Source organism: Cibotium barometz, chromosome 28 (genome assembly GCF_041138505.1).
Source record: "Cibotium barometz isolate CiBa-2024 chromosome 28, ASM4113850v1, whole genome shotgun sequence".
Taxonomy (NCBI): domain Eukaryota; kingdom Viridiplantae; phylum Streptophyta; class Polypodiopsida; order Cyatheales; family Cibotiaceae; genus Cibotium; species Cibotium barometz.
The window spans coordinates 16615368-16638625 of record NC_141073.1 but is presented as its reverse complement, the minus strand read 5'-3'; the positions used below and the strand labels follow the sequence as shown (position 1 = coordinate 16638625).

General features: G+C 45.6%; 1 protein-coding gene across 1 annotated transcript in view; it reads left to right on the top strand.

The window, feature by feature from the left end:
• The window catches only part of LOC147622593 (equilibrative nucleotide transporter 3-like), a 37569-nt gene that overhangs the window by 12346 nt on the left and 1965 nt on the right, over positions 1 to 23258 (top strand). The window contains exons 3-8 of the mRNA XM_086822119.1: positions 8991 to 9146; positions 9255 to 9398; positions 9486 to 9591; positions 9915 to 10090; positions 19026 to 19186; positions 19270 to 19528. Of these exons, the coding sequence (XP_086678245.1) occupies positions 8991 to 9146; positions 9255 to 9398; positions 9486 to 9591; positions 9915 to 10090; positions 19026 to 19186; positions 19270 to 19528 (1002 nt within the window). The remainder of the gene's footprint in view (positions 1 to 8990; positions 9147 to 9254; positions 9399 to 9485; positions 9592 to 9914; positions 10091 to 19025; positions 19187 to 19269; positions 19529 to 23258) is intronic.

The window sequence follows — 23258 nt, the reverse complement described above, 5'->3', positions numbered from 1 at the left end:
TCAAGTGGATTAATCCTTGAGACAACCTCTCCGTCATGGCTCCTGTAACCATTATCTCGTTGAAGGTAGCTTTGAGGCCGCCTTCCATGAGATCCCAGTGTCGGAGAAATAAGGAGACTGGAAGCTTGTCCTCATCCGGGCATTTGCCCCTAGGTAGTGTTGTCAAAGCGTCCGCTAGCTCCTCAAATGTGAAGGGGTTTAGGAGGAAGGTCAGAAGAGCATGAGGGACCACCTCTCTTGTATGCTGCCAGACGCGCTTGCGCATCCAGCACCTGTGAGGATATGGGGTCATCCACCAATTGCTGCTATGTGGGGCTTCTCTCTAAGGACACCACGCCTCTGAAAGCACCGTGGGCTCCCCAAACCTTGGATGTTCCAGGAGACAATGGGCATAACTAAGATCGGCAAGAAGCGGAATTGTCTGTAGTGCCCTCCACTCAAAGAGTCTTGGGCATGGGTTTCGATGGAGAGTAATCAGTGTCGCTCCTGGGGTGGAGTCGCACTAGCTGGGCATGAATCCTGACCTCCATGTGGAGCCATTGTGTTTGAGACCTAGAGTATGCATACTCTGGACTCCACCTGTGACAATGTAGGTATCTGTAGGAGGGGGGAATGGATACTGCCACTGAAACATGAAGAGATACAAAAAGCAGCACCTCCAGGCCCATCTCCTCTGTTGGATCTCTAAGGCTAGAGCCACCCAACTCCATTCGAGCGAAAGGCCAGAGGTGGCTAAGCACATAAATGATACGCATGTCATGCAGATGGTGCGAGAGCTCTACAGCCAGCCCTTAAATAGCGGTGGACACTAACTCCATGCTCCAGTCTGTCCCCTGTGCTGCACTTAGTGGGAAGGAGAAGATCATTGCGCCACTCTCTGGGGTGGATGGTCTGGAGTGATACAACACCACACAAGTGCGAATGGTACCCACCATCTCCGCAAACATACCAGCTCCTTTGATAGGAAGGCATCAGAAAAAATTGTAGTCAACTGGCTTCCCCAACACCTTGGGGGGCCGGCTTGGTGAGACTAGAGGGAGAGCCTGCACTGGAAAGGCAGCAATGGTCATCCCTACCGGCTTTGTAAAATGATGGATCAAACGGTGGACTGAGCCGGTCGGTTTTCCCTACTTTGGGTCAGGCGTGGCCAACCGCGCGGGGGCGGGGGGGGGGGGGGGGGTGGGGGGGGGTGAGGATGGGGGATGGGCAAGGCATGAGAAGGGGGAGAAGGGTTTGCCTACTGGAGAAGGGGGAGAAGGGTGGGCCCGATGAAGGCTTTGGAGGGTTGAGAGTCTCTCGGGAAACTGAAAGCCCGGAGGGGATTTTGACGAGGTAACAGTCTTCATTGGAGGCGTCGTCCTGAACTCCCAACGAGGACAAGCTCTAGCGAGGTGTCCCATTTGTCGACATATGAAACATTGGCTTGGGAGGCAAGAGTACTCGACTCTCTGCAAAATAGGGTCCCCTCGAAGGCTAGGCAGTGATATGGCATGAGGTACTGGCTCCGGAGAGACAATGCAGATATGAAGGGATGGAATCCCGTTCGTCCGAGCAAGAATCGAAGCAGCAGTGGGGTGGATTCCATCACCATCCGGATGGCACCACCAATCATTAGGAGGAAGGCATTCCTTCCTGAGACTAGGAAAGCAGACTGTCACGGGAAAGCATGAGATGCCTGGGGGCTCAAAGGCCAGAAGAGGCCGAAACTTGCTGAAAAGGAAAAAAGCCCGAAAGCTTAAAATCTGCCTTGAAGAAGCATTGAAGGGATGGAAGCAAGGAGGGGAGGGGTCACAAGGAGCAGGAAGGTAAGGGGAGGCTTAGACGAAGGAAAAGGAGCGGAGGAGGAGGGGCTTGCAAGAGGGATGAAGAGGTGAGGGAGCAGAGGAGCAGGGGTAGGAAGCAGGGAAAAAACACTAAAATAGGGGTGTTGGAGAAGGGCGGGCAGGAGGCAGAAAGGGGGGCAGCGCGTGGGAGGAGGAGGATGGAGGCACGAACGGGGGCTAGAGGCCGGGTAGGAGGCAGAAGGGAGGAGGAAGAGGGTGATGGCGCAACGGGGTAGAGAGGTGCAGCTCAAAGAAGGATAGGGCGCAGGTAAGTGCCGCCGGGGGGGGGGGGGGGGGTGCGGGGCTGGCAGCTACCGCTCAACAAAGACTTTGACCTTTTTCATTCCTTTGCGGATGGTAATCCGGTTTGTTTCCTAGTTCTGGCGAATCTTGCAATGTCACAGTCATGGTCACCCAACATCATCAGATATGCTTTGGAGTTCTCTTTCATACGTAGGATCACAAAAGATACTAGAAAGTTGCAATCAGCTATACTAATCTCTTGTCTTTGAACAATGCCGACATGCATAACTCTTTGTTGATTTGCCATCTTGACGGCAAATGGTGTTGGTGGATGCATGTGTGTGATCCCCAAACTCTGGGCCAATTCTTCTGACAACACATTGACACCAATCTCTCCATCCACAAGGACACCAGACACTGTTTGACCCTTGAATACTACTGTAACCTTTGGAGCTGCTTCATCAAATTCTAGCGTAGGTTCTATTGATCTGCATTGCACTGCATTAATTGGATTGTTGCTAGATTGGACTTCCACCAATTTCTCCATTGGCACAATCCTTCTCAAGAGCTGTTGCTGGTAATTCGGCACTAAACATAGGAATTGATCCAATGTGATGTTTAACTTCATTTTCTGAAGATCCTCCCATAGATCGTATTCAGATGTTGTACTTTAGCTAGCTGTCCCTTGCATTCGGAAATTTGAGGTGAAATATCTACCTTCTGGACATCAACAGTTTGCTTTGTTGAGTCAGACATCTCTTCTATAGCTTTACCAGCTCTCCGGCTTGATTCAAGTGCTCCCGACACTGCTTTGTACCTTCGGTCTTTTCTTCCTCTAGAGCTTTACCAGCTCTTCTACCTGATCCAAGTGCTTCTGGCACTATCTAGCACTGCTCTGCACCTTGGGTCTTTTTTGGTTCTTTCAAACTCAAAACAACGGATCTTCACACCGTATTGGTTTCCTTCTGTGGTCGAATGGTTTCTCAATTGACTTCTACCACCTTCCTTGGTTAATGAACTTCCTTAGCATTCCGGACTGCACCCTCTGCTTCTTGCATCAACTTGGCTACTTGCTCCAGAACACTCATCTGATCCTTCCAATTTTGGGGTTTTTCCGTCGTCCTTGGTCCATTCAGATTCTCTGGGTAAACTATTGGGCCTTGACCCCATTGTGACTGCCATAAATACCTTTGGTGGCTCTGATGCCACTTGATATGACTCAATTTTACAAGATTAATTATTGGAGGTTTGATCGAAGTTGTCTCCTCCGATTGTGTTGTGTGGGTTCCTGTTGTGATGACACTGCCACACTGGACACTCCGTCTTACGATGACCAATTGCTTTGCAATAGCGACACTGAAAGGGTACACCTGGCGTATCCAACAGGGTGGTGGTGAGTTTGAAGTTCGAAGAACCTAGTCTCAACAAAAAATAAATTGACAATCAATGTGCATGTAGTACTGGGCTTGGTGGGTAGGATACATGATAGTTGCACTCAACATGAACAGTTTTGGCAGTCTCATTACATTCATAGTAGCACTGAAATGCGCTTCAGAAGGTATAAAATGGATTGAAGCATTTTGTGTTGTGAAATGCGTTTTTTATTCAACATGTTTTTTTCCCCAAAAAAACCTTATCGAAATGCATGTGTGCAGTGTGCTGAACGTCTTTGTGCGCACACATATCCAAGACATTTCTCTCCTCCGTGCCATAGTAACAAAAAAACCTGTTTCTAGATTTCGAAACCTGGAAACCTGGAAACTTCGAAATTGTTTTTAAAAACCTTGAAACCTCTCGAGTATGGGAGTTTCACCAAAATTTTAGGTTTTGTCACACACTCCCCCCTTCCCTGCCGATTTTTCTAGGATTTTTTTAAATTTTGTTTTTCTTCCATATCCTCCCCTTCCCTCTTCTCTTGTGTCCCTCCTTCCCCATTTCCATCTTCTGCTACTTCTTTCACCTCTACTCCTCCTTCCTTCATTCTCTTCTTCTCTCCTCTTCTTCTTCCTTTCTCTTCTTCTCTCCTCTTCTTCTCCCTTGCTCTTCCTTTTCTCTTCTTCTCCTTTCTTCTTTCCCCTTTTCCTTCATACGCCATCCTTCAATGTCTTAAATCTTTCCCAATTTCTACCTTCTCTTCTTCAATTTCTTAAGAGTCCTTGATCGAACCACTTTTGGCATCTAATCAAGCAAAATTGCCATAATGCCTCACCAAAATAAAGATGGTTCCTTGAGATGTGTGAGAAGATTCCATTTTTTCATGCTACTATGAGGTCTTTAAGTATTTATAGTTTATGAAATTATTTATTTTTCAAAACCTCGCGGTTTCTTAGCCGAGGGACGAAACCTCTCGAAACAAAATCTAAAAAACCTCAAAATGAAGAAAAACCTTGAAACGTTTCTTGTGACTATGCTCCGTGCGCAAGTCAAATCGACATGACTGATTGATTCGTGAAGGGGCTGACCTGCCTAGGTGCTAGTGCAGTGAATACACGGTGATGACACGGAAGCGGTATAGCTATATATGCCTTTATAGAGTGTCACACTTCCACACACTGATACAAACACACCCAGAACACTAGACCCAAGATGTTGGGGTAAAGGCATTATGCCCACCCTTATAGTGTGTACAAGCCCATAAGTTATAGTACATAGTACACTTAGTACTTTTAATATACTAAGTGCACTATGTGTACTAGTGCAATATACATGTGTGATAGGGGAGTCACACACTCAATGCTTGAGTTGACTTATCCCCACAACTCTCTCTCTCTCTCTCTCTTCTTCTGTGTGTATGTCTCCCACATGAAACCCTAATTAACTCTCCCATTCAAGTGGTATCAGAGCCACGGTTGTGTCCGTGTGTGTGCGGGTGTGCGGAGTCATCTTCATCGCGAAGAAGAAGCTCGGCTATGGAGCCTTGAGCTTGGCACGAGCAGAGGAACTTTCTGGTGCTCAGCAAGGAGCACGTGCACTGCAAGTTTCCTATGCGAGTGAGCATTTGGAAACAGCGCTGGACTTTGGCGAGCGTGAGTAAGGCACAGGTGTTGCAAAGCAGCGCACAGCAGGTAGCGAACCATCTACAGCATCACAAATGTCCTGTACTGTCGCACTGTACTTTGCTGCCCAGCAGCTAGGCGTAGGCAGCAGACGTAATCACTGGTCGCACTGTACTTTGCTGCCCAGTAGCTGGGCGTAGGCAGCCAGCAGACGTGGGCTGCCCAGCCAGCAGCGTGGGCTGCTCAGCTGCTGCCCAGCAGCAGCCACGCTGCCCAACCAGGCAGCGTAGAGGGCTGCCCAGCCATCCGTACCTGCACAGCAGCAGGCGCATCAGCATCAACACACGTGCAGCACCCTTTTCAGCAGCAGCAGCATCCGATTCAGCAACATCAGCAAGAAGCGCCCCCCCCTTTCTGCAACAGTAGCAACACAAAGAAATTCAGCTTGCAAATTGTAGAAAATCAGAAAATTAAGAGGTATTTGCCTTCAATTTTGGGATTTTCCTTGTCAATTATTGGCAAACTCAGTGCTATAATGTGTTGCTCCAGAAGAAGCAGCACAAGCCTATCAAAGAAAGGGGTGTAATGCCCGCTTCTCTTACTACTGAAGAGTGGGAAGATATGGATGAGCTGGCAAGATCTACTATCATGTTGTCTGTGTCAGACTCTTTACTTTTCAGCATTCGTGAAGAGAAGACAGCTTGGGGAATGTGGCAAAGATTGCAGGACTTGTATGCCCAGCAAAGTGTCTCAAGCAAAGTGTATTGGTTGAAGAAACTCATAGGTCTTCAAATGAAGGAAGGGGCGTCTATGGCAGCCCATCTAAACCAGTTTAATGGTATTGTCAGCCAAGTTATAAATCAAAAGTTGGCAATGGACGATGAGTTCAAAGCCACCTTTCTCTTATGCACTTTGCCAGAGAGTTGGGACACATTCAGGACAGCCACTAGTAATTCAAATGCTATGCTGTCATATGCAAATGTGGAGGGTGCTCTTCTTCAAGAAGAGATGAACAGGAAGAACAATTCTGTTGGAAAGTCCAATGCAATGAATGCACGTGGGAGATCCCAGCAAAGGGATAAAAGCCAAGAACGGGGAAGGAGCAAGTCCCGCTCCAAAAAGGACTTGGAATGCCATTATTGTGGCAAGAAGGGACACATCAAAAAGCAATGCTACAAATGGAAAAATGATCAAAAGGAGAAGGGCAAAGGAAAAGACAAAGACAAAGATGTAAAGTCAAAGAGCAAAAGTGGAGTCAAGATTGAAGAAGTCAATGTGTCACATGTAGGTGACAGTGAGGATGAGGTCCTATTCACGTCTTCACTTGATGCCCATTCACTCCTTGCAGGAGATGGTCATGGTATGCACTCATGGATCATTGATTTAGGTGCATCCTTTCATGTCACAGGATGCAGAGACTTGTTTGTCAGGTATACTGTTGGCAATGAAGGAGTAGTTTATTTGGGTGACAACCATGCATGCAAGATTCTTGGCAGAGGTGATGTGAGGCTTGTGTTTTCAGATGGCTCACAGCTTATGCTCCATGATGTCAGGCATGTGCCTGAGATCAAGAAGAACCTGCTTTCTACTGGACAGCTTGATGATGCTGATTATGTTACCACATTTAGTCGTGGAAAGTGGAAGATTAGTAAGGGCTCATTGGTTGTTGCCAGAGGCTCTAAGGTGGACACTCTTTACTTCATGCATGCAGGTGTTTGTCACCATGCTAATGTAAATGCAACCGAGCTGCCTGAAATCTCTATGTGGCATAGCCGGTTGGGACACATGAGTGTCAAGGGAATGGAGCAATTGTCTCGTTTTGGTTACTTGCCTTCTCTAAAGTTTTCAAGTTTTCAGTTTTGCGAGCATTGTATATATGGCAGGCAACTCCAGTGCCCCCACAAGAAAGCTCTTGGACAGAAAGATGCTCAGTTAGAGCTTGTGCATATAGATGTATGTGAGATGCCTTAGCTTTCTTTGGGAGGGGCAAAATATTTTGTGTCCTTTATTGATGATGCCACACGCAAGGTGTGGGTTTATCCTCTTCGTTTGAAGAGTGATACATTCTCAGTGTTTGAGAAGTTTGTTGCTCTTGTTGAGAATCAAACTGGCAAAACACTGAAGGCTTTGCGTTCCGACAATGGTGGAGAGTATATGTCCAAACAGTTTCAGGACTTTTGTGATGCTAAAGGCATCAAGAGGGGGCTCTCTACTCCTTATGATCCTCCACAAAACGGGACAGCAGAGAGGATGAACAGGACCATTCAGGAAAAGGTCCGTTCTATGTTGTCACATGTTGCGTTACCTCATGGTTTTTGGGCTGAAGCTGTTATGACAGCCGTTCATCTTATAAACAGGTCACCTAACACGAGGCTTGGTGGGAAAGTGCCAGAGGAAGTATGGACAGGGAAGCCTCCGTCCTACAAGCACTTAAGAGTGTTTGGTTGCGTTGCGTACGTGCACATACGCAGGGAAAAGCGCACCAAACTTGATCCTAAGTCTCACAAATGCATATTCCTAGGATACGGTGACAGAGGTGAAATGGGGTATAGACTTTGCGATCCCGTGAATAGAAAGATTATACGCAGCAATGATGTCATTTTTGATGAAACATGCATGTATAAGGAGCTTGCAAGGCAACAGGAGCCTGGCAGAGTCATCTTTGATGATGATGGACATCATGGACAACAACCAAGGGCTGTAAATCAGCCATTACAGCAGCAAAACCAGCCCTTAAATGGTGCTGAAAATGGTCCAAATGGACAGCCAGAGATGGCAGAAGATATCCCTATGGATATACCACAGTTAGAGGAGATACCGGGCATGATATTTCAACCTTATGGCATGGAACAGGAGCCACCAATAGGTGATATGCAGGCTGGACAGCAACCTGCAAATGATGGTCATTGGGTACGGAGGTCCACAAGACCCTCCAGAGTCCCTGACAGGTTTGTTCCAGGGGTTGACTACTTGATGCTCACTGACTGTGGGGAGCCCTCATGTTATAAGGAGGCTTTACAGAGGGCAGACAAGGCTCTTTGGGAGCGTGCTATGAAGTCAGAGATGGATTCTCTGCACAAAAATGGAACATGGAAGTTGGTGCATTTGCCTACAGGCAAGAAGGTTTTGCCATGCAAGTGGGTTTACAGGCTCAAAGTTGCACCTGATGCAAAGCCAAGATACAAAGCCAGGTTAGTGGCTAAGGGATTCAAGCAGGAATATGGTGTGGACTTTGATGAGATCTTCTCTCCAGTGGTCAAAATGACCACACTTAGAGCTGTATTAGCTTTGGTTGCTCATGATGATCTGGACTTGATTCAGATGGATATGAAGACTGCTTTTCTTCACGGTGATCTCCATGAGGAGATATATATGCAACAGCCGGAGGGTTATGCAGTGAATGGAAAGGAGAAGCTTGTATGCAAGCTGAAAAAGAGTCTTTATGGGCTCAAACATGCACCAAGGGAATGGTATCATAAATTTGATACATTCATGAAATCCCAGGATTTCAGGAGAAGTGACATAGATCATTGCTTATACACCAAGAAAGCTTTGGATGGCAGTCTATTGATCCTCATCTTGTATGTTGATGATATGTTGATTGCCGGGAAATCTCGTAAAGAGATGGATGCCTTGAAGAAGAGGCTGCATCAGACCTTTGATATGAAGGATTTGGGTGATGCAAATCACATTTTATATATAGCATATATATACACATATATACATACACACACACACACACACACACACACACATATATATATATATTTGCAGTTTTTGTATGAAACTTATTTTGGGTGTTTTAAAAAAATATGAACTCCTGAAACGTTTTTGAAACCCGTTTCAAACTAGGCGTTTCTGAAACTCCTGGTAACTACGATTACATTGTACCGCATACAAGGATTAAATCATTGCTTTCTACCTGCAGAATTACCATCCCACGAGGGTTTTGATACTTGTATACCAGCCTTTTGCCGTGTTGACGCTGTCAATATTGGCATATAACGAGGCTCGGGTAAACACACGCTTGCGCATCTTGCTCGGATACTGCATCTTCTTTTTGAGTTCTCTTTTCATTCCTATTGTAAGTATGCCATACTCAAGTCATTTCAGCAATTAACAGCTTGTTTGAGCACTTACACCTATCAGCCTAGGAATCAAAATGATGATTCTGGATTGTAATTATCTTCAGTTGGACCTTGGTACCTCTGGACATGGTGGTATTGGACCTTTTGTGGGAATTTGTCTTGCAAGCGCTCTGTTTGGAATCGCAGATGCTCATGTTCAGGGGGGCATGACTGGAGACCTTTCATATATGCGTTCAGAATTTCTTCAGGTTGTGTCTTTCACACATCTCTGAAGTTTGGTGCATTGCTTGCTTTCTAGGTAGGTTTTTTATTGTTTGGCTTGGAAATGCATGCAGTCCTTCTTTGCAGGATTGGCTGCCTCAGGAACTGCCACCTCTGTTCTTCGCATGGTCACAAAGGCATCTTTTGAAAGTACACAGGATGGGCTTCGGAAGGGAGCTTGTGAGTTGTTTTTTCAACCCTTGGACTCCTGTCTCCCAATTTATCACAGTGACCATGTTGTTCGGTGCATGTGCAGTGACCTGCTTTATCTCTGTGCTCTGTCTTTGTATGCATATTACTATATGCTTTTGTCTTTCCATACCTTGAGATAAAAAAGCACTATCGAATGCGGGCTGCTTCTCAAACGGTTTTTTTTTGGGGGGTGGGGAGGTTATGAATCAGAACGTTTGAAGGATTGTTTGAATTGTAGATTTGTATGATATAAAGGATTCACAAGAAGGTTGACATATGCTGATCTATGCTATCCATTGTTGCATGTGCAGTGACCTTCTTCTTTATCTCTGCGTTCTTCGTCTTCATTTGCATATTTCTATATGCTTTTGTCTTTCCACGCCTTGAGGTAGTAAAGTACTATCGAATGAGGGCTGCTTCTCAAGGGGCCAAAACTGTGACAGCAGACTTGGCAGCTGGGGGATTGACATCAAGGGGATTTGAGAAAGTAAGCGTTTATTGCTTTTTTTTTAAAACACGATGTAGCTCCTGTTGTGTTATGCTGTGAAAAGACCTTGCACCTATTGAATTTCCTATGTAATCACACTAACCTTGCCATTCTGCTCTTTCTAAAACACACACCTATGGACACATGGGAATTTGCACAATCAAAGTAAGGGTGATGAGAATGTTTACACAGCAAGAAACTAAAGCTGAAAGAAAAAACAATCATTGCGTATTTGTGCGAGATAGAGAAAGAAAGAAAGAAGAAAGAAAGATATATTAACGTCTGCGAAAGGCCAAAGTGGCCTATGAGACCAAAACATAGTACACAGCTGATGGTGTCTCATCAAAAGTAAGACAAAAAGTCCTAAAACAGTCCTAAACAACTATGAAAGGAAAATACTCCTATTGAGGTACAACAAAAGTGTATAATATCTGCAACTAGCATAAGACTGGTGTAATCTGCTCATCTCAGTATCTCTCTCATGGGGTGCTGTAAGATAGAGAGACTAAAGTGGTGGGGCAGTTGTCTCTTGTGGCGAGTGATGATGGCTCTAATCCACCGGTGATGAAGCGGCCGTGGACGAGGTCCTGGTAAGTGTGGGCGTCTCGCTCGACAAAGTGCTATGGCTTTGTCAAGGGTGACTTCTCTTGAAGGATGTCTATGGGACGTCTGGCTCTCTGAGGGGGTAGTGGAGGTCCTGGTTGTATCTGCCGGGGTGGTCTTGGCCCCGAAAAAATCTATCATGGCTCGCTCGCGGGGTGGATCCTGGTGTGCTGTCTTGGCTCATAGGAGAGCCTCTCGATGGCGTCTGAGCTCCAATAAGAAAAGCCCCAAACACCTCTGATCCTCAAACTCTATCACATGTTGTAATGGTCCAAAACCCTCTCGGAAGAGACCAATATCTCCCTCGTATCTCATGGTACATAGTACATCGGCATATGTAGTGCTCCTCTGACTCCACTTCCTGGTGACATAGCTGACAAATGTGGTCTTCTGGCTTCATCCCCTCGTATCTGCAAGTCTCTACCCTCAGCTGATGAGAGAGAGAGAGAGAGAGAGAGAGAGAGAGAGAGAGAGAGAGAGAGGTAGAGAGAGAGAGAGAGAAAGGGTGCGGCTGTTGCCCCGCCGCCTCCGCCCTACTGTTGGTCCTTCCCTCTTGCTGGTCGTGCTCGCCAGTTCTTGTTCATAGTCGAGCTTCTGCTTCTGCCCTACCTCAGGGCGTGTGTGTGTGTGTGTTTGTGTGTGTGTGAGAGAGAGAGAGAGAGAGAGAGAGAGAGAGAGAGAGATGGGTAGAGGCGGATAGTCGCCATCAGCAGGCAGTCGTCACCCCCAGCAGATAGTCGCCATCAACAGGCCGTTCAGCAGATAGTCGCCATCAACAGGCCGTTCAGCAGAGATACGCTTGCCCTTTGTGTGATCGACATCCTTGCAGAGAAGACAACATACCGCCTTTCGTTATCAGTGGAGCTGCTTGCAACAAGAGGTATTACTGTAAATACAGCAGGTACACTAGGGTTTCTAGCAAGTACTGCAGGTTCAGTAGGGTTTCCAGCAGGTGCTGCAGTACAGTAGGGGTTCCTCGAGGTACAATAGTTTCCGCAAGTACTGCAGGTACAGAAGAGTTTCCAGCTGCCGGTACTGTAGGTACAGTAGGGTTTCTAGCAGGTGACTTGCAGGTACAGTAGGGTTTCAGCAGGTGGTACAGAAGAGTTTCCAGCCAGTACTGCAGGTACAGTAGGGTTTCAGCAGGTACTGCAGGTACAGAAGAGTTTCTAGCCAGCACTGTAGCAGGTGCTGAATTTGGGTTTGAGAGAACGAGTTTTCTTTGCTTTTGTACATGGATTTGGATGATCCGGCTGCTGCTGTTGGCGACATGGCTGCCAATAGCCTTAACATGGATCTTATTGAGGAGATGATCGAGAAGGATGTGGGTTATGCTTCAGATGCCTCAGAGCAACAAAAACGTCAAAGGCTTGATGTTGATGTAAGCTATACTCCGGTGAATGTTGGAGAGAATGCAGAGGAAAGTTCTCAGGCACCTTCTCCGGAGTTTGCACGTTTGCTGCAGATCACTGGTGAGCTTCTGCAAGAATATGTGAAGGCAAATAGCGCGCAAATGGCTGCAGTGGATAATAGTGGTGTGGCTGATGTATGCATGGAGACTCCTTTGTTGCTACAACAGCTAGCAGATTTTCATGATCGTGCTGCTATCTTTTTCTTTACTGGGCGTATTCCATTGTTGCCTCGTCTTAGAGCATGGCTGGGCCGCTTGGTGTCGCCTGAGGCACTTGAGGAGATTTACGATGGTCCGAGAGGCTTTTATGAAATACTTTTTCGCACTTCGGAAGCCCGTAGGGCAGTCTTGGAGCAGGTGCCACTTTTTTTGGATGGGCAGTTGGTTCATGTGGTTCCGTGGAAGCCTATGGCAGAGTACCAAGATATGTTGCGCCAGGCTTGCCCAGTTTGGGTTGAAGTGAAACAATTCCCACCAATGTTTTGGCGTGTTTTACCAAGTCTCATGCGAGGTATCGGTGATGTCTTGGTGGTGCCTCGAATGACATCTAGAAACCGAAATCGTCTATGCATGTTGTGGAATACTGGGAGACCTAGGCCGACACATTTGCGTGTCAATATGGCTGGGCTGCAACCTTTAATGTATGAATTGAGGTGGGACACATTTGCTGGCCACTGTTTCAAATGTGGTGAGATGGGCCACTTTGTCTCCGAATGTCCTAAGAAAGAACAAGTTGCTGCTACAAAGGATATCCTTGATGGGCAGTTGCCCGTGGAAGATGAGCATGATGCTCCTTCACATGATGCCCAACACATGGATGTACATGTGGATGTTCAGAATGAGGTTGAGCAGCCATGGGTGGAAGTACGTGGTAAAAAGACACGATTTGTTGCCCCGCGGGGGGATTTCTCAGATGCTGTTTGGCGGGGGCCTTTGCGTGCTCATTAGGGGCCCTTACATACATATGCTCGTCGCCCTTTGGGTTCAGGTGCCCAGCAACAGACCAGGATTGAGAGGCCGGGAGGCCAACTTTCTCAGGGTACAGGGCCTCTTGGGGTGGATAGAGTAGAACGCTATCCTATTAGAAATCGCCTAACAAAAGAAGCACAACAACAATTGCCTCTTGTGTTTGGTTCGAAGGGTGAGGTCATCTCGCCATGGGATGGTCATTACCCTTGGACACGTGCTCGGGAACTCCAAGGGCAATCTGAGATCACAAATACCATGTCTAAAAATGCAATGCTTCAAAAGGTTCGTGATTTGGCAGATTGTCCTAGGCCTAGTACACGGCCTTGTTGATTCCTTTTCTGGGAAGGCTTATGAAAATTGTACAATGGAATGTAAAGGGTATTTCTTCGCGCCAAAAGCAGTTCAGGCTTTGGCGTACAACTTTTTGTCATGGTTGGGATGTTTTGTGTGCAGTTGAACATAAGCAGCATAAGTTGGCTGGCAAAGCCTATGTATATAAGGGATTTCATGTTTTCTACAGCGGACATCCTGCTTCGCAGTCAGGTGTTATGTTTGTTGTTCGTTCGCAGTTTCAGCCTTCTCTTGTGATTCAAGATGTTCATGGAAGATTTCTAGTGATACAGATTGTTTGGGATGATACGCCTTTATGGTTGTTAGGGGTGTATGCTCCAAATAATGCTCGTGTACGCCGTTTGCTGTGGAATGACTTGTGTGCTCTTTCAATCTCTCATCCTGGCTTTGTGATGGGGGACTTTAATATGTGTGTCTCCAGGGAGCAAGCCACGTCGCCTCATTCTGTAATGGATGGCCCGGAGAGAAAGGCGTGGGAAGCTTTTGCAGCAAGGTCGCTAAAACAAGACATGTGGTCTTGGTTGCATTCAGATGAAAGGGGTTACACTTATGTCTCACAACAGTTTCGGGGCACTTATGCTAGATTGGATAGGATGTATATTTTACATCAAGATCTCTTTTTGCCAGAGGTTCTTACTATGATGGTTGATCAGCAACAGGTTTTGTTAGATCATTGGCCGCTTGTGTTTGAAATGGTCTATCATCCTGTGGATGCATATAAAGGCTTGTTGGGACGCTTGCCTTTGCGCTTAAATCACACTTTTTTGGAGCATGAAGTTTTTGATGTTTATATGTGTCAGTTGATACGACATTTCTCCACAAGAGTGTCCATGGCTGATTATCATGCTTGGCCAGTGTTCCTTACCAACACTCGGAAATTAGCACGTCATTATGGTCTTGCTAATGCCTCTATACAAAAACAGCATGTGGCCCTCCTTGAGTCGCTTTTAAAGGGCTTGCAGGCGTTCATGTTTACTGACTCTATGGATGCTGAAGTTGCGGATGCCATAGAATGGCTGAAAAAGGAGCTATCTAGGGTGCAGGAAGCACAATATGTTCGCTTTAAACTACTTGCACGTCTTGATGCTTTGCGGGATGCTAACTGTCAATCTCATCGCTTCTATGATAAGTTGCATCAAAAACATATGCGTGAGAATATTGTTAGGTTGATGGATGCCAAAGGCAACCTTGTTACTCAACCTTCTGAGGTTATTCAGCATTGCATCAGGTTTTATGAAGATTTGCTTGCCCCTCGAGAGGATGTCTCACCGGCTGTCCTGGCTGCAAGGGAGTCATTGTTTGCTGAAGTACGATATCAAGTTGACCCTGATGTGGCGGTTCAGCTTGATGCTCCTCTTACTCAAGGGGAAGTGGAAGCTGTTCTCTCCAAACTTCCCATGGGAAAGAGCCCTGGTTGGGATGGTTTGACAAATGAGTTTTTCCGAAAATATGCTGATCAGCTTGCAGAGCCTTTGACGCTTATTTGTCAAAGGGTTTGGGATGAGGGATATATGCTTGCCGATTGGAAGTTGGGCATACTTCGTTTGTTGCCCAAAGTCCCTTCGCCTACTTCTTTGGCTCAATGGCGCCCGATCTCACTTATGGGTATTATGTATAAAATCTTTACAAAGATTTTTGCCAATCGCTTGCAGAAGGTGCTTCCTACTCTTGTTCATCCGTATCAATATGGATTTGTGCATGGCAGGAATATTTTGCATAATATTCTTAATGTTCAAATTGGAGTGGATTATGCCAAGGCAAAGAAGTAAGAGATTGTGATGGTGCAGCTGGATCTTGAAAAAGCTTTTGATCATGTCAGCTGGTCTTTCCTTTCTCAGTTAATGACAGCCATGGGCTTTGGTCCCAAAATGGCTAATTTGGTGCATTTACTTGGCTCTGGCTCTATCACGCGGATTATGCTCAATGGAGGACTTTCGGATGGTATTTCTCTCACCCGTTCTCTCCGGCAGGGCTGTCCTCTTAGCCCTCTTTTCTTTGCCATTGCCACTCATCCTATGTTATCTCGCCTAGATGCTATGGCATCGCATGGTGAAGTGGTTGGTTTGCATCTCCCTCATGGCAAGCAATTGGTTGCTCAAGCCCTTGCGGATGATACTTTTATGTTTCTCAGGGCCGAAAAAGCCAATATAGATCGAGCAATGGAAGCTTGGAATAATTTTGCATTGGCTTCTGGGCTGAAAATAAATTCATCAAAATCAGCCCTCATTGTATGCACGGAATTTGATCTTGAGGCATTAGGGTGGCAAGGCCGTGTGGTGCATACAGGAGACATTGTTCGTCATCTTGGATATCCGGTGGGTGTGGATGTGGACCCCCAAGCGCTTCTTGCTTGGATTTCTGCTCGGATCTCAGATAAATTTGTGTATTGGAAAGCTCAAGGGTGGCCTATGCATGTGAGGGTTAAGGTAGCTCAGGTTATTATGCTTAGCATGATTTCCTATTTTTTACCTTTGCTACCTTGGACGCACAAATCTCTCATCCGTTTGGTTGCTCCCATTCGGTTTATGCTGTGGAAGAGGCAAGGAAATATTATGGGTCAAACATGGATAGCTTGGAATCACATTACGACGCCCAAAAGAATGGGTGGGGCTGCTTTACTGGATGTCCGCTTGCATATGGTGGCGCGTAGGTGGGCGCTTTTTCAGGATATGTGTTTGCAAGAGCAGCCTTGGGTTTTCATGGCTCGTGACTTGATTGAGTTGGAGGGAATGTCACATGGGTGGACACGTGTGCAGGCTTCATGGTGGGACATTGTGAATGCGGCTCTCCGTATTCGCTCATCACACATTTTATCGCATATTCTCCTTTCTTGGCATGAAGTTCTACTGTTGGCTCGGTGGGATCCTGGTCATGAAAGACTACTTTTGAACTCTTTGCAGTTCGAAACATTTGTGGAGTCGCGTGTCATTGTTTGGCCGGACAGAGATGCTTCACGCATACGACTCAACCGCATGGTCAGGCTAGGCTTGGTTAGAATCCGAGATGCTGTGATACCTGGTCGTGACAAGCCATATTCATTTCGTCGTATTCGGCAGCACTTTAGGGTTCCTCGGACATTTCAGCTTCTATGGGCTGACATCATGCATGCAGTTGAGCCTTTTACTCCATTGCCTCGGCCATCTGCAGATCAGCCTTGGCTTGATTGGGCACTATGTAAATCTGGTGACTTGATATCACTCTCAGCTAACCAGGTCTATCATAAGCTTGTATCAGAGAAAGATTGGGTTTCAGCCAAGGCCAATAAGGTGTAACTGCTGGGCTAAATCCCAAAGAGTACAAGGCCATAGGCCACCTCTTCTTCTTATGAGAGTACAAGGCCATAGGCCACCTCTTCTTATGAGAGTATCTCACAAAGTCCTGCTGCATGATAGATTTGCACAGAGTGCGGCCACATCACCCATCTCCATTTTTAAAATTGATCTTTTCCCTCTCTTCTCCAACTATTCAACTCAGGTGAGGATCCTTTGCCAGCTTTTTTACCTCCTTGCATCATCACAGGTTGGGGCAATTTAAGGTTTTATCTTAAACTTTGTGCCAGGATTTTACCTTTATTATATCATCTTATTGTGAAAGCTAGTGCATGTGGGCTGACTTCCTTTCTATAACAAAATGGTGTCAGAGTTTGTATACACCCACACCCATGCCATCTCTCAAGCTCAAGGGAGTCTCTCACTTTTACCTTTGCACTACAGTTATATTTTTTTCATTGAAATGGTTAGGGTTATGCACTAGAGAATTCCAGCTTTATGATTAAGTTTTCAATATGCTAGAACAAGTGTGCGGAGCTCTCTTCTCTCGTCTCTCACACATTGGTATTAGAGACTACATATACCAACATCTCTGAATCCCACAAAGCTCTAGAGGATCTCGAAGGCCTACGGGCAGGCTTCGGTGGTATGGGACGCCAGAGTTAGACACGGGTCTATGGGATTGGGAGGAAGAGCTAGCCTTCGCTCAGGGGAGATCACTTGGCACAAGGGAGATCAGAGGATGCCGGTCAAAGTTGCGAGGTGAGCTAGCCTGCTACCTCATGATTTGGTTTAGGACTAACTTTGATTTTGAGCTATGCTTAGGGCAGATTTTGGGAAGGTCTTTACAGTTGGTATCAAAGCAACCCTAACACAGAGGCTGAAAAGATATGTGTGTCTAGGCATCATAGATGTTGGAGTTCCCAAGTATTCCTCTCATTGTTTTCTCTTTCTATCAAAGTGATTGCTCTATTGAAGTTGTACAAGATCTTTTTGTTGGCATCAGGGATTGCATATGAAGTCGTGTGTCAAAGGGGATGCAAGGAGAAGATCGATATTGGATGTGTGAGGGTAGCAAGTACCCGATGAAAGCTTGATGGCATGAGGCAAGGTGGCCAAGATGCTAGGCTAAGGGCAGCCAAGACAGGCTATCCTAGCAGCTGTTGTGCATAGCAGCCAAGCCAAGGAGCCAACCCTGGACAACCAGCCAAGCGCAGCCAACCCCAGGCTGCGCAGCCTGGGCAGCCAATCTATAGGCGCAAAAGGAGACAGCAAGACATGACAGGGGCAGCCAACAGGCACAATCCGCAAGAAAACAGGGGACTGAGGACGGTTGTGCAGAAGGAAACCAAGCAAGCTTGCGCAAGCAGAGAAAAAAAAGCAAGCTTGCACAGATGATAAAAACAGATAAAAAGCAAGTAAATTTTATTATACAAGGGGACATTCAAAAGTCCAACTCCTTGGTTAAGAGGGCTGAGAGTACACGGTCAACTTCCAAGAGTGGGATGGTACTTAAGCCGGATTTTAACAACACTTCATCTCGACACGCGAGTTTAATTGAGCAGCAGCAAATTATCATGGGTTTGTCATGGTTGATGAAGTATAGGGGAGGGACTTCATAGACTCCTATAGAGACCCAAAGTCAATCATAGGCTACGGGTAACCCCAATTCGAAGACAGCAAAGAACGCGGAGCAAACTCATCAGTTCATTAAGGAGGGTCGATGCTGTTGAATTTCATGGTAGAGCTGCAGCTATGGAGGGTCGAAGAGATACATGACTATGGAGTGTAATCAACAAATAGTGAAGGAGAGAGAAGAGAGAGACCAAAGTTCTTAGAAAGAGAGTAAAGTACACGATTGAATGGCACCCTTGTCTCTCAAAAGAGAGGTACAGGGTTCGAATCAACCCTTGTGGCATGTATTTCAGTACCCTCTATCACTTTGATCTCATAGATCAATTGGGGTCTTTAGCAAATGTTTAATATAGCTTTCTTTCTTTCTTTCTCGCCTTCCAAAAAAAAGTAGATTGGAAGGCATGGTAATGTGTACCAATGTGTCACAGGATTAGAAGTAGAAAGGATTGCCTTGATTTCTCTGTCTGTTTGACAGAAGATCTCTTTAGTTAGAGCTGAAAGAAAATGAGGTTTGAAATCTAACCTTTAATATGCTAGAGGTTCTTGCTTCTCTAGAGGATTGAGGCTTCATTTATATTATAGCTGGCAATCTGACGTGGAAAGGTACTCACATCAATACCTTCATGCGCAGACGTTTCTGTTTGTGTCATTAGAATCAAGGATACTGAAGCTGACAAATTTGTTTGGTGCTATGAAGGATCCTGAAGCTGACAAACTTGTGGAGCGACTCAGTACCTTGCAGCTACTTGCACAAAATGTCGACTTTGCAATCGATTTGTTCCTAATATATGCACTTACATTGTCAATCTTCCCAGGTTTTTTAGCAGAGGACACAGGGTCACATGAGTTAGGATCTTGGTATGTGCTAAGTCCCTTTTGTACTGACTTCTTTAAACTTCTAGAGTTTTATGCAAGTTAACTCATACTTGTCTCTTCCCCAGGTATTCCATCACTTTAATAGCAATGTACAATGTGGGAGATTTTGTGGCACGTTACATACCTTTGGTTGATATGCTGAGGTTGGAGTCTAGATTTGGGATCATGGTTGCTTCCCTTTTCCGCTTTGTATTGATACCATGCTTCTACTTCACTGCCAAGTATGGTACACAAGGGTGGATGCTGCTGCTTTGTATTGTATTGGGTCTGTCAAATGGTTATCTGACTGTATGCATTCTTGTGACCGCACCAAGAGGATATAAGGTGTGATCTCTCTCTCTCTCTCTCTCTCTCTCTCTCTCTCTCTCTCTCTCTGTGCTGTTATGTGTTATGATTTTGGGGTTTTTAGCTGGTTTCCTGACTAAATGCAGTTTTGTGGCTTTCAAGTTTTTGTGGGTACCTTGAGGGAATCTAAGGTGTGGTGCATTTTCATGCATTCACACACATGTGCTCACGCATTCACACTGCGCACCCATGCCATGCATGCACAGAACATTCATTTTTTTTGGAATTTTGGGTCATCCAATGGTTATCTGAGTGTGTGCATTTTTGTGGCTGCTCTGAGAGAATGCAAGATGTGAAATTAGGGACCGGGGGGGGGGGGGGTGCGTCCGTGTGGATCATATTGGCCCACGGACTTGACTATGACGTTAAAAGACTCATGTCGTCAATGTCCCAAGTACTCTAATTCCCTGGGGTCATGCCATAGAGTTCTGCTAAGAAGGAAGATAGAACATCTGAAGCCACCCAACTGTGCATTGGGAAAGACCTTATTCACATCAGGTTCAGTAGAGGAAGTTACAGCAAGCGGTCTTGAAGGAGTCCAAGTGTTAATCATACTTACTCTCTGCTTGCAACTTGGGTGATGGGTGTGTGTGTGTGGATGTGGTGTGAATGTGTATGAGAAATGGTGATCACAAATGTGAAAGGGTGTTTACAAAGGTGAGTGATGATGTGTCACACAACTTGGGTGGTGGTAGGTAAGGTGATGTGGCACACTATTTTGCATGGTGGGTGTGATGATGTGGCTGTAACAGACTTGGTTTCCCAGTACCAACATGCTAAGAGGTGACACGGTGGTGTCACATGGTCCACTCTAGGGTAGTAGACCCTCAGGAGTTGTTACACAGCTAGGGAGATGTGCGGCTTCTCTACCTGCTCCACCACACACTCATACGACAATCCAGAGAGAGACACAACACTTGAAGTTTACCACTTAATAGACATCACAATGGCTTGGCTATATTGCGATGCAGAAGAATCTGAAGGTTCAACCATGAATTCTCTCGATGATATCTGAATAGTATCTGTTGAAATGTTCGGCTTGAAAGTAGTGAAGTACTCATCCAAGTTATTAGAAGAATGTGTGAAATTCTCTAGAGTGTTGAGAACATTATCCTCTTGTTTGGTATCAACTGGGATATTTCATGTGGGTAAGATTGAAACAAGTGTTATATCGGCTTTGGTAGTCTCTATCTTCAAAGAAGTCCACCGTTGGTGACTCATCATGTTGATAAAGAATCCAAAGACTTTTCAATATCATTCTTTGGTTCTTCGAAAGTCATGTTGGAAGAATCCTTGGTGTTATCATCAAGTGAGTCAATAAAGTTTGCCATAGATGTGTCAAGGTTAGAAGATTCAACTTTAGTTCCACAAATACAATTGAAGCAAGGCTAGCACTAACATGAGGTGCATGAGCTACTGCATGTTTTTCTTTTAAATTATCGGAGCAATCTTCTGAAGTTGAAGGTTCCACATTATGATTTTGAGTAGCATTGGGTTGTTTAGAGCATTCAAACCATCTATTGTTGCCATGACAAATTGTGAACAACTCCCTTTTTTTGTTGTTCACGAGAAGGCGAGGCTATTGTAGGGCAATGATTTTGAGGCTAGTCATGTCCGAAGTTCCATCCATGATTAGATGCACGTGGTTGAAAGAATCGTTGACGCTCAGAATAAGAAAATGGCTCATCCTATCGGTGAGGTTGCTGTGAATGTTGCCAAGGGGAGTTGGGTCGGAATTGAAAGTTCATAACTTCACGAGCCACACGTGAACGGCTGCCATAACGACTTGAGAGGCCGATGTTTGAGAATTCAAATTCAGATCCGCAACGTGCTCGACGTAATGAATGGTGACAACAAGGTCAACAGGGTTGTACTTTTGTGCATTGGTACGAAGTGTGGGGTTTAAACCTTCAATGAAGGCATGAAGCTTGTCCGCATAATCAATCGCCAATATCAAATTAGTGAATTGTGAGATATAATTAAGAAGCGAAAGAAACAAGTTTGGTCTAAGTGGCGTAAACAAGTTCGGGCTTGAAAATCCACACTGGCAGGAATGAAATGTTTATGGATGACCCGCTCAAATTTTCCCCACATCTTAGCGGTTTTTTCGACGTAGTGTCGCCATTGCCACACCAATGTAAGGCACTATCCATAAGTAAGCATGCGGCAAATGTAATCTTTTTGGCATCGGTAAGGACCATAGAGTCAAAATACAAGCAAAGTTTGTAAAGCCTTTGTTTAAGTGTATGTTTATTGCGTTGTCCTCCATATGACTCGGGGGATTCCAATTTCTTTGTTTTACTAGCTTGCAAAAGACGATAAAGAGTCTTAAGTTCGTCACCTTTCAGCTCAGCAGGAGAGCAGCTCAGCAGGAGAGCAGGAGTGTTGTCTTCATTGTCCTGGTACTGATGCTGTAGTGTCGATTGTTGGTACAAAACTGGTATGAGAATGGCGAACCGTCTACAATTGTTGCATCTGAGAAGCTAGTGTAGCCATGGATTCTTGAAGTTGTTGTTGGAACTATTGCTGCATCAGCTGCTGCAAAGCTTGCTACCAGGTCAATTGGGGCCAGACTGTGAGGCTGGTGGGTGTGGTCCTCCATAGTAGTAGGCTGAGATGAAGACTCTGAAAGTTGAGGCTGCAGGTGTTGTGGTTGTTGATTGCTTTGGACCCTAGTGAGAACCATCAAGAGGTGGGTGAGGTAGAGGCATACTGTGAACTGGAAAGGGTAGGTTGCAAGTTGGAGAGGTTGTTATAGACCACCCTGTATAGGTAGGAAGATCAGCTAGGACCAAGAGCACTGGGACTGGTTGTTGCCAATGAAGAGGAAGCAGAGGGGGTTTTTATTTTTTGTAAACCATAAGTCCAAATTTGCACACCACAGTGTGTGGTGCTTGTAAGGTAAGGTTTCTTGAACATCAAAGTGCCACATTGTTTGGCTGTTGTTTTTTGTTTTTTAATGATGCAAGCAGCAAGGTATATGGGCTGATCACACTTGAATCATTTTTGTTGAAGAAACCCGGCTGAATTCAGGCATTGCAGGCATCAGCACCACGCAACCCCATCAACGTGTGCAGGCACTAGGCAATCACACGATTTGAAAAAGGGGACTGAATTGCTGCCAAAGAGGGCCACAAATCCATGCGCATATATATATATATATATATTTTGAGGGGGGGTGGGGGGGATGGTGGTGATGGCCATTTTTTCCTAAGTGCAAAGGTGACGAAATATTGTGTTTTTTTTTTTGGGGTGCCATTTGCATACGTGAGTCCAGCTGTTTTTGTTTTCTTTTTGGTGTGGGCCGGTCGTGGGCATGCGTGTGGGGCTGCTCGTTTTTTTTTTTCTCTGCTTTTGATGATGTGGCCTTTGATAAGGCTAAGGCCTATAGGTAAAAGAAAATTGGCTTAAATTTTTTTTGACGAGTCATGGCCGATTCCATAAAAATGACGATTCAACCTGGGATGTACTGACCAGTGGCCGGTGCTGGGGCGGGCAGAAGCTGTTGGTGTTGATGGAGTTGGCGGATTAACACTCTTTGTATCATCTTTACCTTTTTCACAGAAAGTGCAATACTTTCTCCTTGGACATTCCTGTGAAATATTCCCTTATGCTTGGTAGATGGCACACCACACCCCTCTCTTTGCTTCTTGCTGGCCTTTTAGCTCTTCTATCTCCTTCTTAGCTTGTCCCAGGTGCCTTGGAGATT